Below are 15,992 nucleotides of genomic sequence, written 5' to 3' on the forward strand. Positions count from 1 at the left end.
CCATTAGTAACAGGTACCAGAACTAGTAACTATGAAAAATTTACCATGCAATAGTAAAATTTCGCGAAAAAACGCCAAATCAAAGAGCTTTACACAAGGATTGTTAAAATGAATGTTAAAAAATTTTCTAGCCACTAGTAATAGTTACCAGCACTAGTAACTATGAAAAATTTACCATGCAATAGTAAAATTTCGCGAAAAACGCCAAATCAAAGAGCTTCACACAAGGATTGTTAAAATGAATGTTAAAAATATTCTAGCCGCAAAAAATAGTTACCAGCACTAGTAACTATGAAAAGTTTACCATGAAATAGTAAAATTTCGCGAAAAACGCCAAATCAAAGAGCTTTACGCAAGAATTGTTAAAATGAATGTTAAAATTATTCTAGCCACTAGTAATAGTTACCAGCACTAGTAACTATGAAAAATTTACCATGAAATAGTAAAATTTCGCGAAAAACGCCAAATCAAAAAGCCTTACACAAGGATTGTTAAAATGAATGTTAAAAATATTCTAGCCACTAGTAATAGTTACCAGCACTAGTAACTATGAAAAATTTACCATGAAATAGTAAAATTTCGCGAAAAACGCCAAATCAAAGAGCTTTACACAAGGATTGTTAAAATGAATGTTAAAAATATTCTTGCCGCAAAAAATAGTTACCAGCACTAGTAACTATGAAAAATTTACCATGAAATAGTAAAATTTCGCGAAAAACGCCAAATCAAAGAGCTTTACACAAGGATTGTTAAAATTAATGTTAAAAATATTCTAGCCACAAAATAAAGTTACCAGCACTAGTAACTATGAAAAATTTACCATGAAATAGTAAAATTTCGCAAAATTCGCCAAATCAAACAGCCTAACATAAGGATTGTTAAAATGCATGTTAAAAATATTCTAGCCACAAGAAATAGTTAGCAGCACTAGTAACTATGAAAAATTTACCATGAAATAGTAAAATTTCGCGAAAAACGTCAAATAAAAGAGCTTTACACACGGATTGTTAAAATGAATGTTAAAAATATTCTAGCCGCAAAAAATAGTTACCAGCACTAGTAACTATGAAAAATTTACCATGAAATAGTAAAATTTCGCGAAAAACGCCAAATCAAAGAGCTTTACACAAGGATTGTTAAAATTAATGTTAAAAATATTCTAGCCACAAAATAAAGTTACCAGCACTAGTAACTATGAAAAATTTACCATGAAATAGTAAAATTTCGCAAAATTCGCACAAATCAAACAGCCTAACATAAGGATTGTTAAAATGCATGTTAAAAATATTCTAGCCACAAGAAATAGTTACCAGCACTAGTAACTATGAAAAATTTACCATGCAATAGTAAAATTTCGCGAAAAACGCCAAGTCAAAGAGCTTCACACAAGGATTGTTAAAATGCATGTTAAAAATAATCTAGCCACTAGTAATAGTTACCAGCACTAGTAACTATGAAAAATTTACCATACAGTAGTAAAACATCGCAAAATTCGCCAAATCAAAAAGCTGAACATAAGGATTGTTTAAATGCATGTTAAAAATATTCTAGCCACAGGTAATAGATACCAGCACTAGTAACTATGAAAAATTTACCATGCAATAGTAAATTTCGCGAAAAACGCCAAATCAAAGAGCTTCACACAAGGATTGTTAAAATGAATGTTAAAAATATTCTAGCCACTAAAAATAGTTACCAGCACTAGTAACTATGAAAAATTTACCATGGAAAAGTAAAATTGCGCGAAAAACGCCAAATCAAAGAGCTTTACACAAGGATTGTTGAAATGAATGTTGAAATTATTCTAGCCACTAGTAATAGTTACCAGCACTAGAATCTATGAAAAATTCACCATGCAATTTTAAAATTTTGCGTTTTTTGCGAAATTTTACTTAGCAATTTTTCATAGTTACTTGTGCTGATAACTATAACTAGTTGCTAGGATATTCCAACATTCATTTCGACATTCCACGCGTAAGGCTCTTTGATTTGGCATTTTTCGCGAAATTTTACTCGTTCATGGTAAATTTTTCATAGTTACTAGTGGTGTAAACTATTACTAGTGACTAGATTATTTTTAACATGCATTTTAACAATCCTTGTGTGAAGCTCTTTGACTTGGCGTTTTTCGCGAAATTTTACTATTGCATGGTACATTTTTCATAGTTACTAGTGCTGGTAACTATTACTAGTGGCTAGAATATTTTTAACATGCATTTTAATAATCCTTATGTTAGGCTGTTTGATTTGGCGAATTTTGCGAAATTTTACTATTTCATGGTAAATTTTTCATAGTTACTAGTGCTGGTAACTATATTTTGCGGCTAGAATATTTTTAACATTCATTTTAACAATCCTTGTGTAAAGCTCTTTTATTAGGCGTTTTTCGCGAAATTTGACTATTTCATGGTAAATTTTTCATAGTTACTAGTGCTGGTAACTATTACTAGTGGCTAGAATATTTTTAACATTCATTTTAACAATCCTTGTGAAAAGCTCTTTCATTAGGCATTTTTTGCGAAAATTTACTATTGCATGGTAAATTTTTCATAGTTACTAGTGCTGGTAACTATTACTAGTGGCTAGAATATTTTTAACATACTTTTTAACAATCCTTGCGTAAAGCTCTTTGATTTGGCGTTTTTCGCGAAATTTGACTATTTCATGGTAAATTTTTCATAGTTACTAGTGCTGGTAACTATTACTAGTGGCTAGAATATTTTTAACATTCATTTTAACAATCCTTGTGAAAAGCTCTTTCATTAGGCATTTTTTGCGAAAATTTACTATTGCATGGTAAATTTTTCATAGTTACTAGTGCTGGTAACTATTACTAGTGGCTAGAATATTTTTAACATACTTTTTAACAATCCTTGCGTAAAGCTCTTTGATTTGGCGTTTTTCGCGAAATTTTACTATTTCATGGTAAATTTTTCATAGTTACTAGTGCTGGTAACTATTACTAGTGGCTAGAATATTTTTAACATACTTTTTAACAATCCTTGCGTAAAGCTCTTTGATTTGGCGTTTTTCGCGAAATTTTACTATTGCATGGTAAATTTTTCATAGTTACTAGTGCTAGTTACTATTACTAGTATGTATTTGAAAACTTCTAACATGGATTGTTACAACCCTGCACCCAAGGCTATTGCTTGCTTCTATCTGTTTTACCATATCTTTTGATTTAATTATTCGCACAGATTATTCCGTCGGCCCTTAATAACGAAAACACGGCGAACACACCGTGTGCTAAAGAGAGCCGCGCGTGCCGTCCGGTGAGCCGCCGTGTCCTCTCGGTAGATGCTCGGTGTTCCTAAACGCACGCGGCAGAAAAACGCAAACGCGGTTTCCGAACCGCTCGCGCTCTCGAATAGGCGCGCGCGAATTCGCTCTGCTCAAAAACTTTCAATCTGCGTTTTGGTCGCAAATTTCTCGAGAGAATTTCGAGCAATCAAATGTGCCCGTGAACCGAGAACGAAAGAGCTGCGTTTTATTTGCTCTTTCTCATTGGACGCACTCCTGCGTGTTGAACCCTGACTAATGCATCCAATCTCTCTTGAAGCAAACGGAACTGTTTCTCCGAAGGGTTTCGACTGTTGCTGAACTCGAAAATGTCTTCCTCGAGATCCTCGATCAAAGGGTGGATCCAATGGGTTTTGCTCAAACGTCCTTCTTTTACCAACTTCTTCATGTCTTCAAATTTACGATAAATTTTTTGAGTGGACTCCACCTTGTTTTTTACAGGATTAACATCTCTAGGAACGAAAATGTTTCTCAAACGGCCAACTCCAGCTTTTATGTTTCTAATGGTTGCTGGAAGGACCCGGGCTAACAATAGCCACCCATCGACCAGATCGAAAACTCTTAGTTGCGTTTCATGAGGCGTGTAAAAGAAGGTGAACTTTTGCCCGGAACATGTTACGGCTGGCCGATCGTACCACGTGACAGGAATACAGCGGGAAAAACTGGCGACCTCTTCAAATGAATGTTGGTTAAATGTCGGTTGATGAGTGAAAACGCTGACCGTGGCGGACTTCTGGTTACAGATGAGGCGGTTCGGTTCGTTAGGGGATGCGTAACAGTATGATCTTATATACGGAATTGTGGGGGTTTCTTGGAACTTTTCTAAAGGAAAGGAAGTTTCTTTAAAAGTGTAATTTACTGTCTCGACAGAAATCGCATTTTTCCAAAATGCTGGAAGGTAGTCTAATAGAATCCGGAGGAAACATGAAGCCGTATTAGAAGAGCTGCTAACTCGATCTATTGATCTCTTTTTTCTTGTGACTTTTTCGGTAATTTCCGTTCCAGCATCCAAACCACGCCCTAGTTTTTTAGTTTGTCTGGCTGCACTAGTTGTTGACTTAGCAATGGCAACTAAATTCATTTGGCTTGCGTAGTTGTAGGTATTTTTAAACATCTTGGATACGCTTAGCGTGTTTTTGGCTTTTTTCATGACGTAGCTTCCTTTGGTAACAATGGATAAGCGATAATAAGTGATCTTCGATTGACCTGGTCCAACAACGTGTTTAATTGAGGAAGCTGTGTTTTTTGAAAGCTATTCCTCCACCCATAGTAATGGCCGAAGCTGTTTCCAACATACCAAACCACGTATTGGGATTTTTCCAATCCCACTCTGCCAGGTTGAAGTTGCCATCATTAGCCAAGGCCCCTCCCACGTAGAGTAAAAGTACAAATCCCACATATAGGGACATCGCGTACACAGTTTTAGTGATGGCCGACGCAAGTGAAAAGAAGGTTTTGGATATTCCTGCCGCCCCCGTCGGGAAACTAACTGCAATTGATACACCAGTAAATAATCCATTCCAAACAGCTGGCGATGTCCAGTCCCAGTTTGCTGGATTCCAGTCAAAAGAAGCGGCTGCAGCTCCCAAATAAGCACCGACTGCACCAATGACTCCCATACATATCGCCCCACCAACCATTGACCCAGTCAGTGCTGCAAAGTATCCGAAAGCTCCGACTCCTCCAAAAGCGGCGAATCCACCTACTACACCTCCAACGAACAATCCAATCCAGGTCTTCTTGTCGGCCCAATCCCATTTGGCCGGATTCCAACTATTGTTAGCTGTAGCTGCTCCTAGATAAGCGCCCACTATAGCGCATACCAGAAAAAAAATCAAGAAAGCAAACTGACCGTCCGGATCCACCTGTGATACCGGAGAATTGCCAGCGTATTTATAAGCGCTCGGATACTGCTCGGCCGGATCAATCTGGTAAAAGCGTCCAATATCTGGATCGTAAATACGAGCGTGGTAGTTGTAGAGGTCCGTTTCTTCGTCGTACTCCTGACCGGTGTATCGATAAGCTATGTGAGCATTCGTATCAGTGCCAAATTTGCGGATTAACTGACCATATGGAAGGTAATCGTAGGCCGCCACAACCTTTCCTTTATGAACTACCAAGCGCGTTGAACCCTCATGATCCAGCAAAAGGTTGTAGTATTTGTTGTTCCGAAAGAATCCAACCAATCCCAATGGTCCGTGGATGTAGGCCGTTGTCGTGTGAATGACGATTCTGGGATCATCCGGTTTCGGGTAGTCTTTTCTGAACTCAGCCATCGGAAGGCCTTGGTTGTCTCGAATATAGTGAAGCTCGATAACGAGCTGATTCTTCTCGTTGCGAACTCGTTTCGAAATTCTCTCCCCTTGGTGATCGTATCCAAGCTCTATAGTTCGGTTGTCTGTCATGACTATTCGGGAAACGCGTTGAGTCAGAGGATCGTAGTCTAGTCGTTCGATGTGTTTATGAAGCGCTTTGATGACATTTCCCTCACTGTCGTGAATCATTTGCCTAGGTAATTTTCTCGATCCCTCAAATAACTGATCAATTTGATTGCTGTAAGCCTTATACGTCAACTGGAATCGTTTGAAGCCAGTATAGAAAAGTTTGTGGTTACCGTTTGCGTCAATCGATAAGGATTCAACGTCACCCGGAGATTTTCCTAGATCCATTAGCAAGGTATTACTCAGGTACCGGAAAAATGACGCTTTGAGACCCGTAGGCTCTTTGAGAAGATTTTCAATATGATCGTTAAGCTTTGTCTTTTTGAGATAGCTGTTAAAATCAGAAGTGCAACTTTTTCTGTCGGATTCTTTTTGATACCATATTCCGCAGAGAGAAGAGTTACCTTCAACACCGAGTCCATTGTGAAACGCGACGCGTTCGATAAGTTGTTCTATAGAGTTAAGATTAAATGTTTCACCTGAAAAAAGCTTTTTAATGCCAAGGGCTCTGTATTCAAAGTAATTTTCCCAGAATGACGCCCAAAGCTGACGAGGATAAAAGGTTGAATTATCGTGTCCTGCAAAAACCTCCTGGACGAAGGATTTCTCTCCAAATGGTTTTAATATTCGATCTGCCTCATCTCCAATGAACGCTTTTGCTGCCAGCAACTCACCATGACCTCCGTAAGCATATGAGTGACCATATCGTAGAGGAAACCCTTTCTCAAGCATCCTCTCTGAAAAGTGCATCCAACTCGTTAGACATTTGAATGGCATTTTTAGCTCCAAATCGGAATAGAAGGTCTTGGCAGGATGACCCTCCTGGTCAATGTAGCCCCGCTGGATTAAAGCGTCAAAACAAAGCTCTGCTTGATTCAGGTCGATCATGTCGTTCACAAAAGCCCAAGCATTTAGTGGTATCAAATTCCTATTACATTTCTCATGCCAAGTGGCCTGAAATTCTGTCCGAAGGATATTTCCATCACCGGTGAAGTCGAATCCATAGCCTTTATCATTGTAAAAAATCGTCTCAGTTAGGAAATCGTTTTTTATCTGCACCAAAACACCAGGTGCGGCATATCGATAGGTTTGATTGAATATACGGTCGCCATACAGGTGACTTATTTGGGTAACACTTCCTTCAGCATTGTGATCAACCCCGAAAATCGGTAAATAACTAATGCTATCGTTCGCCCATGTGATCCGGAAAATTTTTACGACCTCCCCCTTCAGATTGTAATCATAGGTTAACGCCAACTGAACCCCGTCCACCGAATGAGGGTAGTAGATTTCTTTGATTTTGTCGTTCTCTCGAACATATTCTAAACTAACGCGCTGATTGGTTCCCAAATTTATAAAGGTTTTTCTAAGCAGTTTTGAATCTTCATCGAAGATTCTCTCTTCAGTAAATCTTACCCCATCATTTATTTTAACAATACGTTCGGTACGACCTCTTAAAGCTGGCCCGTCTTCACTTTCGCCATAATCGAAAAATATAACGTTTTTACCACTTTGAATAATATCTTCGTCGGCATGAAGACTACTGTTCAGCATATTTAGCGTGTAATGCTCACCACTCAGGACTCCAGTTTCACAAACACGTCCGAAAACATTATATTTGAAGTAAATAATTTTGTCAACTCCTACGCCTTCGGCATAATGCAATTGATATCTTAATAGATTGAACTCATCATAGAGAAAATCGACACGTCCTCCATCAGGAGTGTATCGACTAGTCGTGATATTCTTTTCCAGATCGTAATCCGTAGTCGTGGCCCACTTCGACTCTACTTTCTTCATCTGCGGAACAATTAGCCGATTTTTCTCGACAAATTCACCAACATAATAGTTCGGTGGCAGCATTTGAACTTGCTCACCATTTTCATCGTACACGTAAGTAGTCAAAATGTCCTGGAACGTTTGCGGGCGCGTAAATTCGGCCACCTTTTTGTTGCGCTGATTGTAAACTGTCACTTGCATCAGTCCATTCGGTTTATTTTCCTGTTCCTTGCTGAAGCCTTCCCTTTGAGGATAGTGTAGTTGGATGAAGGACACCGAGCTGTTGAAGAAATACTCATGGAAAGTTCCCTCTTTCAACGAATAGTCCACTCCAGGTTGTCCAACCCTCTTTCGAATCGTCAATGGATTGTCGTAGTATTCTTCTTGCATGTACGGATAACCTCCAAAGATCTCATTATTCTCATTGACGAGACCTTTCATGATACCAACTTTCAAGAAACTGTCATCGGCCTTCAAGTCGTCGTTTTCAACAAACTTCTGTTGATATTGAAGTATTCTTCCATCTCCAAGTTGTTCAATCGACACTGTAGTCCACTGAGTGGTCGCCACACGTCGATCAAGCTCATCATATATCAGCTGTCGAATATCAATCGTTCCGGAGTCCTGGAGCATAATTTCCTGTACTGGGTTCGATGCACGATTCAGGTACGATACCAACAGTTCCGCATCTTCCATTATCAGGAGATCACTTATAGTTGAATGACTTCCGCTAGAAGAAATCCAGATCGGATGCTCCCCCAAATCCACTTCATTGTTTCGAGATTCATATACAATTGTGCCTTCTATCCATAACGAATCAAACTTAGAGGTTGTCAATAGTATAACTTCAGAATCACGTTGAATCAATGAACTAAAATCTTTAAAAATTATTTGACTGTTGACTATTTTGATACTTCGATTACAAATGTTAATTTCTAATGCGCCAACTTCTATATTATTCACAAATCGTAATGCCAAGGATTTTGAAGAAAAAGTTTCTTTTGTCGCTAGGATGCCGTTGAAATTAAAAGCTGCCGGGGATGATTGGGCCGAAATAATTCCACCTACGTTCCACCGCTGTTCGATTGTGTATGGGGAGAAATACTCCACGAAACCTTTTGCCGGCCGGATCTGGAGCCTGGCGCTGAACGCGAACTGTGCCGCAGTATTTTGAGGTGAGCAGGATGAGCTGGAATATGGCTAAATTCATTAATGTTGGGAATAAAAATATAAAATTTACTAGGACACAAACAGAACTGGCGCTTTGAATTTGAGTATTTTTGTCCGATTTTGTTTTTCACCAATAAGGACTGTATCGAAAACTCTTTAGGAACACCTTTCAGTGAATAAAAATAAATTAAGTTTATTATTTTAATTTTTCCTGTTCGATTTATAGTAGATCAGTATGATTAGAAACAATACCATGGATAACATAAGTCAAAAATTATGTTCTTAAGAATGATCGCACTTTTGATTAAATGACTTCCATCAGCACGGTAGCTTTTGTGCATTTCCTGGATGCTGCAATGGTTCAGAGCAGTTTACCTGTGGTCCGGGTTCCAAATTCCAGCCTTCGATACCCGCAAACTTTGCTGCTTGCCCTGAGCCACCGTTGAAAACTCATCACGAACAACAGTATGCGTTGTTACCAAGCAGATGACCAACCGTACATTCGTTTCTGGGTTCGTCAAACCACCAGCTGCCTCGGAATGTTGCTTCACTGCTTCCCCTGGTTGCTGAACGGGCCATTATCGTGGCAGTAAACTATTTAGCACTATTGGTTGCAATTCTTATCACCAGCAACAACGAAAGGCAAGCGACCCAATAGCAACTAAAAGGCCTTGCCATCAGCAACCAAGCTTCATCACATCCCATATCATGCAATTCTATACACCAACGGTTTCAACACCGACCTAAAGGCGATTTTTCTCTACAGCACGGTTATGATACCTATCAGTACTGCACTATCAGTACTGATAGGTGATAATGATCCCTCCTGGTCGGTTGTGGGCAATCGGTCACAAACTGCTCGGAGGGAGAGCGGGTTTTGGTTACTAATTAGACGAACATAATAAGAGAGCATTAGACGATCGTCGCTACACAACAGGCATATGTAAATTTCTGATCAGTTGGTGGAGAATTGAATTTTACATGGATGCTCCAGTGATGCTCAACTAACGAACATGCTTTCTATATTTTTCTCGAATTTTTCCATGCTTTGAGAAACTGTTCCTTCCTTCCTAAAGATCCTCATCGCCCATTATGGCTCAATCGGAGATCTGGACAATTTTGTGGAATGATATTTTTCTCGATGAGTTGCACGTGGATGCAGTTCCGTGAATTGAAGATCAGCCAAAAAACTTCAATCGTCGGCCTCAGACTCCTGTCCCGCGGGAACAACTAGCGGTACAAGCTACCACACCGATAGTTTTCGTCATGGGTAGGTTCACAACCGTACCGGTGTCCTTGAGGTAGACCCATTTAGAGGTTTGAAGGTTGATGTAAATCACATGTTTCTCATTCCAACTTACAACGAAGACGAGACCCTAGCTCTCTGCTGTCTATCTCTTTACCGTTTTTCTGCTGTGGGAGGACCAGCCAACGCTTCTGGGGTTTCTCTACAGGGACGCAACGAACTTGGCACTTGGGAGGCCTCAAAGCCCCTCGACTCAGTCGCGCTGTTTCCAGTCAGCGTCTTCAGCCGTCCCAGCCCTGAGTTCGAATGCGGTGATGAGGTCCTCCAGGCTCCTCATCCAGGCAAGTATGCATTTTCCCCCAAAACATTCTCGTTGTATGATGAATTTTCACCTAACCACAGAGCCTACGTAGTCTCTCAACACATCTCGTCTTCAAGTGCCTCAATTGCTTCTCGGGTTTCGACACTAGGACGCATCAATCTGAGCCCTGACCTCGAAATCCGGCGTTTCCACTTGCCCTTCAGCACCGGGACGCAACGAACTAGGAACTACGGAGACCGCGGAGCCCTTCGACAGTCGTGCTGTGTCCTGCCAGCGTCAACAGTCGTTCCGGCCCTGAGTTCGTCTGTGGCAAATGAGTTCTCCATCTTGTGCTATCAGGCAAGTATGATATCATAGACAGTTCTTCTCCGCGTGATAAAATCTGCCTTTCCAGCGATCTTCATTCCGGCACTGCATCTGAATCGGACTACTCTATCAGCATTTGCTACCAGAACATAGATTGTTGCCGCCGAAAATTCAACACCACCGTTCCGTTAGCGATAATGTTTTTATTATGCTTTAAAGCTAGAAATATGGTTTACTATTAGAATACAATTTCAAAAAGGGAAGCAATTATTACTTACAATATCAGTGGCGACTCGTATACTCGGCGTACAACAATCTAATTTTAGATATCAACGTGGTTGTTACTCTGGTAGAGCAAATCTAGAGTTACAAATGATGTTTCAAATGAGGTACAAATCATATTTATCTGATGGTAACTTACGATTCGTCTTGCGACTACAATATTGGCAAATAAAGCAAGTGAACGAGGTGATATTGCCAACGTAACCTAACCTATAGAATTAGAGAAGATTTTAGGCAAAGTTCACAAATTAGCTGGTTTTCTCCACTTACGATGGTTTTAGATAATTTTGACTTCTCAAGACCAACCGTTACCACAAGCAGTTCACGAGTTTCAAAAAACTAAACTGTAATTGTAGTGAGTAATCACTCTGGCTAACACCACGTTGATTTTAATAAAGCGATTTCAATCTCCACTAATCTGACAAACTACTTTTTCGCTTCTCTTCCTATCTTCTACTTCCGCTATTTATTCTTCTCTCTTTTTACCTCCTACACGCTTAGCTTCTAACACTTTATCGATGATTAAATCCGTGGCAACATAGATAGTGTCAATTCCTGCCTGATCGATTATCTGCTTGCTACTTCGTGCTCCTGATACGATATCAATGCTTTACCGAAACATGGTTTAATAACCATGCCCTCTCCAGTCAGATTATTGGCCCAAATTATGCAGTGCTTCGTTGCAATCGTAGCCCCCTTAACAGCAAAAAATCTATAGTGCTGGAGTGTACTTGCCGATAGAAATAAACTCACGGCTTTGCTTATCGAAGACGTTTCCTGGGACGATCTGAAGCTTTTTTGGACCCGCATTGGTCTCGGTAATCGGAAACTCTATCTATGCGTTGTATACGTGCCTCCTGATCGTTCTGGCGACCTGGTTTTAGCAGAGTCCTTTTCGCGTTGCCTGTCTAAAGTCAGCTCTATTTGTTCTCCTGAGGATGACATACTCGTCATCGGCTACTTCAACATGTCCGGCCTAAAATGGTGCTCCTCCGAGAGTGGCTTTCTGATTCCAGACCCTGTGCGTTCTTCGTTCTCGGCATCTTCTAGTGTATACTTACAAGCTCTGAGTACAGCGACTTTACATTAGATAAATAATATCGAAAATGAAAACGGACGTATGCTCGACTTCTGTTTCGTTAACGAAGGTTTCAGGACTCCAACGATTGACTTAGCTGCCGCTACCCTTGTCAAAGCTGTTCCACATCACCCAGCTTTAGTGGTCTCTCTCGATGCCGCAAAGATATATCCTCCCGTGAAAAGAACGGCATCCTTCTATCAAGGTTTCAAGAACGTGGATTTTGAAGATATCTCCCTCGTCCTTGAGTCTATTGAATGGGAAGTTAAGCTCGATCCTTCTGATCCAAACGCAGTGGCTGAGACTTTTTCGAACATTCTCAACTACATTATTGATCCACAAAAAGAGATATAGGATAGATGTGAGCAACTACCGCGGAATCTCCGCTTTGTGCGCGATCGCCAAATTGTTTGTAATGGTTTTTTTTGGATCCAATTTTCTCTTTTTGAAAGCAGCACTTGTCCAACGATCAGCACGGGTTGATGCCTAAACGATCCACGACCACAAACCTACTGAGTTTTACATCCTTCGTGCAGGACAGCTTTGCCATGAACACTCAAACTGACGCCATTTACACAGATCTCTCTGCGGCGTTCGATAAGGTGAACCACGATATTGCAATCGCTAAGCTCAAACGTTTAGGCTTCTGTGGTTCCTTATTGGATTGGTTCCGACCGAATGTCCTTTTTTAAGCATTTCGTTGCCTCTTCTGGAGTGCCCCAAGGATGTAATTTGGACCGATCATTTTCGTAATCTATTTTAATGATGTACTCTCGCTCCTCGACGACACGAAGCTCGCTTATGCCGATGACTTGAAACACACCATAAACGGCCAAGACGACATCAACTTCCTGCAACAGCAATTCACCGCTTTTGCTCACTGGTGTGACATCAATTGCTTGCCCTTGAACAGCAGTAAATGCTCGGTAATATCGTTTTCACATAAGCGGCACCCTCTTCATGAAGAGTACACCCTTGGAGACAAAACCATCATCCTGGTGGACCACATCAACGATCTTAGAGTTATTCTCGACCGACGGCTGGAGTCCAAGACTCATACGAACTATGTTGTTGACAAAGCTTCTCGAAGCCTTGGATTCTTGATTCATATGGCCAAAGACTTCGAAGACGTATATTGCTTGAAAAGTCTTTATTGTTGCATAATTCGTTTTATTAACGAGTACGCTTCAGCTGTTAGATGCTCTTTCTACCAGAACGGAGCTGATAGAATCGAGGCTATTCAGCGGCGCTTCTTGCGGTACGCTCTACGACCCCTAAACTGGCAAGATCCGTTTCGTTTAGGCTTAGATACGCTCCAAGTTTACCGAAATGCTACTTGTGCTCTAGCTGTCACAGACCTTCTCACAACTAGAATCGACTGTCCCAACTGTTGGAGGCCATACCTCTCAGCGTACGACCCCGAGGATTACGAAACCATCACCTGCAGCTTTACGTTCCCAATCGCCCGAACAATTACGGGGCTAACAGCGCTTTCATCGGCATTCTAAAAATTTTTAATCGGTTTTCCGAACATTTCGACTTCGACGTCTCAAGGAACGTGTCCGAAGAAAAATTTTAAGTGTATCAAGTATTGTGTAGTTTTTTGTTGATATTAATTTAAATTAGCATAAGGCCGTTTCAGCTAACAAACCGTATCCAGAACTACGCTCGAAATGAACCTATTTATAGAATGATGGCGCTCTACAACGCTCATGCTAATGTGATAAAGCTAGAAATGTCCAGAGAACGAATCAAAAATAGATTTAAGTTAGCGTATTCTTAATATTTAGTTAAAACTAGTAAAGATTAAAGGCTGAAGCCTAGGATCGAATAAATAAATAAATTTGTTAGTTATAGTGTAATTATTAGGATCAACATGTGATCAGTTGATGTTTTCAACAATAAACAATTGGATGTTATTGTCTGAAAGCCACTGCAGTACAGGCTTGGCGTAATGTGCAGATGCCAATTCCAGCCCGAAGAGAGGGAGATACTGATGCTTTTTATAGAGAGGCAGCAATATTTTTTTCAAGCATTCATTTTTGTAAACATGAGCATTTATTGCACCTTTTGTGAAGAAATTTCTTGATCACAGAACACAGGTACATACTAAAACCTTCTGCCACAATTTTTCCATCGCAATCGTGCAGTCGGCATCCTTCACCTCCTCGTCCGTCAATTTCGTGTAGAATTGTGGCCCAGGAAGCGTTCCTGGATCATGTTTGATGTAGGTTTGCATCTGTTGCTGTTGTCTAGAATCCGTTCGTAAAGTTTCCCTGCCCATGTTTTTGCTCGAGATAGTTATTCTACTGATTTCTTAGGTACCTTCCGCTTCTTGTACGTCTTTATGGAGTTCCTGGCCTTGATTTTCAGAATCATCCTAATGCTGGTTTTGAACTTTTCAGCCAGATCACGCCTTGATACCGATCGGTTACGTTTGATATGAGTGACTACTATAGCAACCAACTAGTTACAACTGGGGCTGACTGGAACCAGGTTTTCTTCCGGATCTAGGCAGATCCTTCAAGGACGACTCATTGCCATATTTGTCGATGTACTTTGAACCGTTTTGCGATTTGGTTGTAAGTTATACCCTTTTCAGTGCACCAAATGTGCAGAATTTTCTTTCTAGTTTAAAGATCAATACGACCCATAGCGAAGATGAAAAAACTAATCCTTGATTGCACAACACTTTTTAAGCATGTAAACCAACTTTTGCTTGCATGCACACAGAAAAAAGTTCACCAATTTTTTGAGTAAATTAGATTTAAAAGTTGCTAATGACTTTTCGATACAGTTCTCAGTTTTCGTAATAGCGTGCGTAAAAATTTCAAAATTGATCATGTTAGAGAAAATTCGTTCTTTGATAAGTGATTCAATAATAAACCTATGTACATAAAAACAAAAAAAAATTGAATCTATTCAGGTGGTTGAGAAATAAAAGAAAACTACTTACCATGCATTCCGCATACCGCTGAACTTGGAATAAGTAGCGAAATATTTAATCAGCCCTTCTTCATTGAACTCAGCTATTCTACGACTGTACTTGTCGTTCATATACCGCGTAACCTTCCCATTAACGTGCAAATGTTCTGTCAACTGAGACGATCGTACGTCGTACACGTTTGCTTCGAAATTAAAATTTAACGGCGAAATCCTTACATGATCCACGTGAAGCTCTGCCTTTTGGTGATTGATAATAACTTCAACATCAACTGAATTTTGCTCCTTTATGAGCTGTGATGGTGCTATTGATTTGGTATCAGCTTCAACGTACATCCAATCACCAGTGACTTGTTTCACTGAGCCTGGCATGGATTCACCATTCATCTTTATCCAGAACCAATCAACAGCTCTATTGATTTCAACCTTTTCCGCCATTCGTATCCATGCACTTGCAATAAAGAAATCTTTATAGGTTACATTTGCCAACATTCGTTTAAGCTCCTTTTTGGATTCCACTCGTATATAATTTTTTCCCGTGCCCGAAAACTCGTTCCGAACAATAGCTTTAGAATGTTTAACAGGTTCCTCGTCAATGGTCCAACCGTCCATAGCTTCGTAATCCTCAAAGCCTATAAAATCCACCACATTGAATTGTTTACTGTACGGCCAAGTTTTCACCACAACAAATTTCTCGCTTTTGTCGAGCAACATATCATCCGAATCATCCTTCGTTGACTTTTCTTTCTGCTTTTCCTCTTCTTTCGCCATTTCGTCCATATGCTTGATGTACTCCGAATCAACTTCCTGCCGGTCGGCCCCGAATACTTTCACGCTTGGCTCATTCGTTTCCAAGTTCATGGTGTATTGATAATAACCATTATTTGTACCCGGATAGACAAAAGAATCACCGAATCGAACCTCCATACCCTGTAATGTAGGATTTTTGAACTCATAGAGGATTTCGTACCGTTCCGCAGGGCTCGTCACCGTTTGAGTTCTTACAGTTTTCACGTATTTTTTGACAACTCGCAAGACTTCTGCTTGCAAAGTGGCTACCGGCCGTACTATTATCGCTTTATCTGACGCTCTCGTCGTTATCAAAGCCAGTGCACTAGTCGA

At 40.2% G+C, this 15,992-nt stretch overlaps 1 protein-coding gene across 1 annotated transcript; it reads right to left on the reverse strand.

Annotated features, from left to right (window-relative positions):
- Nucleotides 1–3,605: 3,605 nt before the first annotated feature.
- On the reverse strand, nt 3,606–15,788 carry LOC129755757 (uncharacterized). Its single transcript, XM_055752386.1, has 2 exons — nt 14,884–15,788; nt 3,606–8,712 (listed from the first exon to the last, which is right to left on the reverse strand). Exons 1-2 carry the CDS (start codon nt 15,729–15,731, stop codon nt 4,527–4,529), a joined length of 5,034 nt encoding a protein of 1,677 aa, XP_055608361.1. The 5' UTR covers nt 15,732–15,788; the 3' UTR covers nt 3,606–4,526.
- Nucleotides 15,789–15,992: the final 204 nt, after the last annotated feature.

This window comes from Uranotaenia lowii, chromosome 3 (assembly GCF_029784155.1).
Source record: "Uranotaenia lowii strain MFRU-FL chromosome 3, ASM2978415v1, whole genome shotgun sequence".
Taxonomy (NCBI): Eukaryota; Metazoa; Arthropoda; class Insecta; order Diptera; family Culicidae; genus Uranotaenia; species Uranotaenia lowii.

Excerpts from the sequence above, each read along its gene's own strand:
- LOC129755757 (XM_055752386.1), bottom strand. The coding sequence starts at position 15,731 with ATGAACTTGGAAACGAATGAGCCAAGCGTGAAAGTATTCGGGGCCGAC. Across the intron at positions 8,713-14,883 it reads AGCGGTATGCGGAATGCATG|CTCATCCTGCTCACCTCAAA; the intron begins GTAAGTAGTTTT and ends GCCATATTCCAG.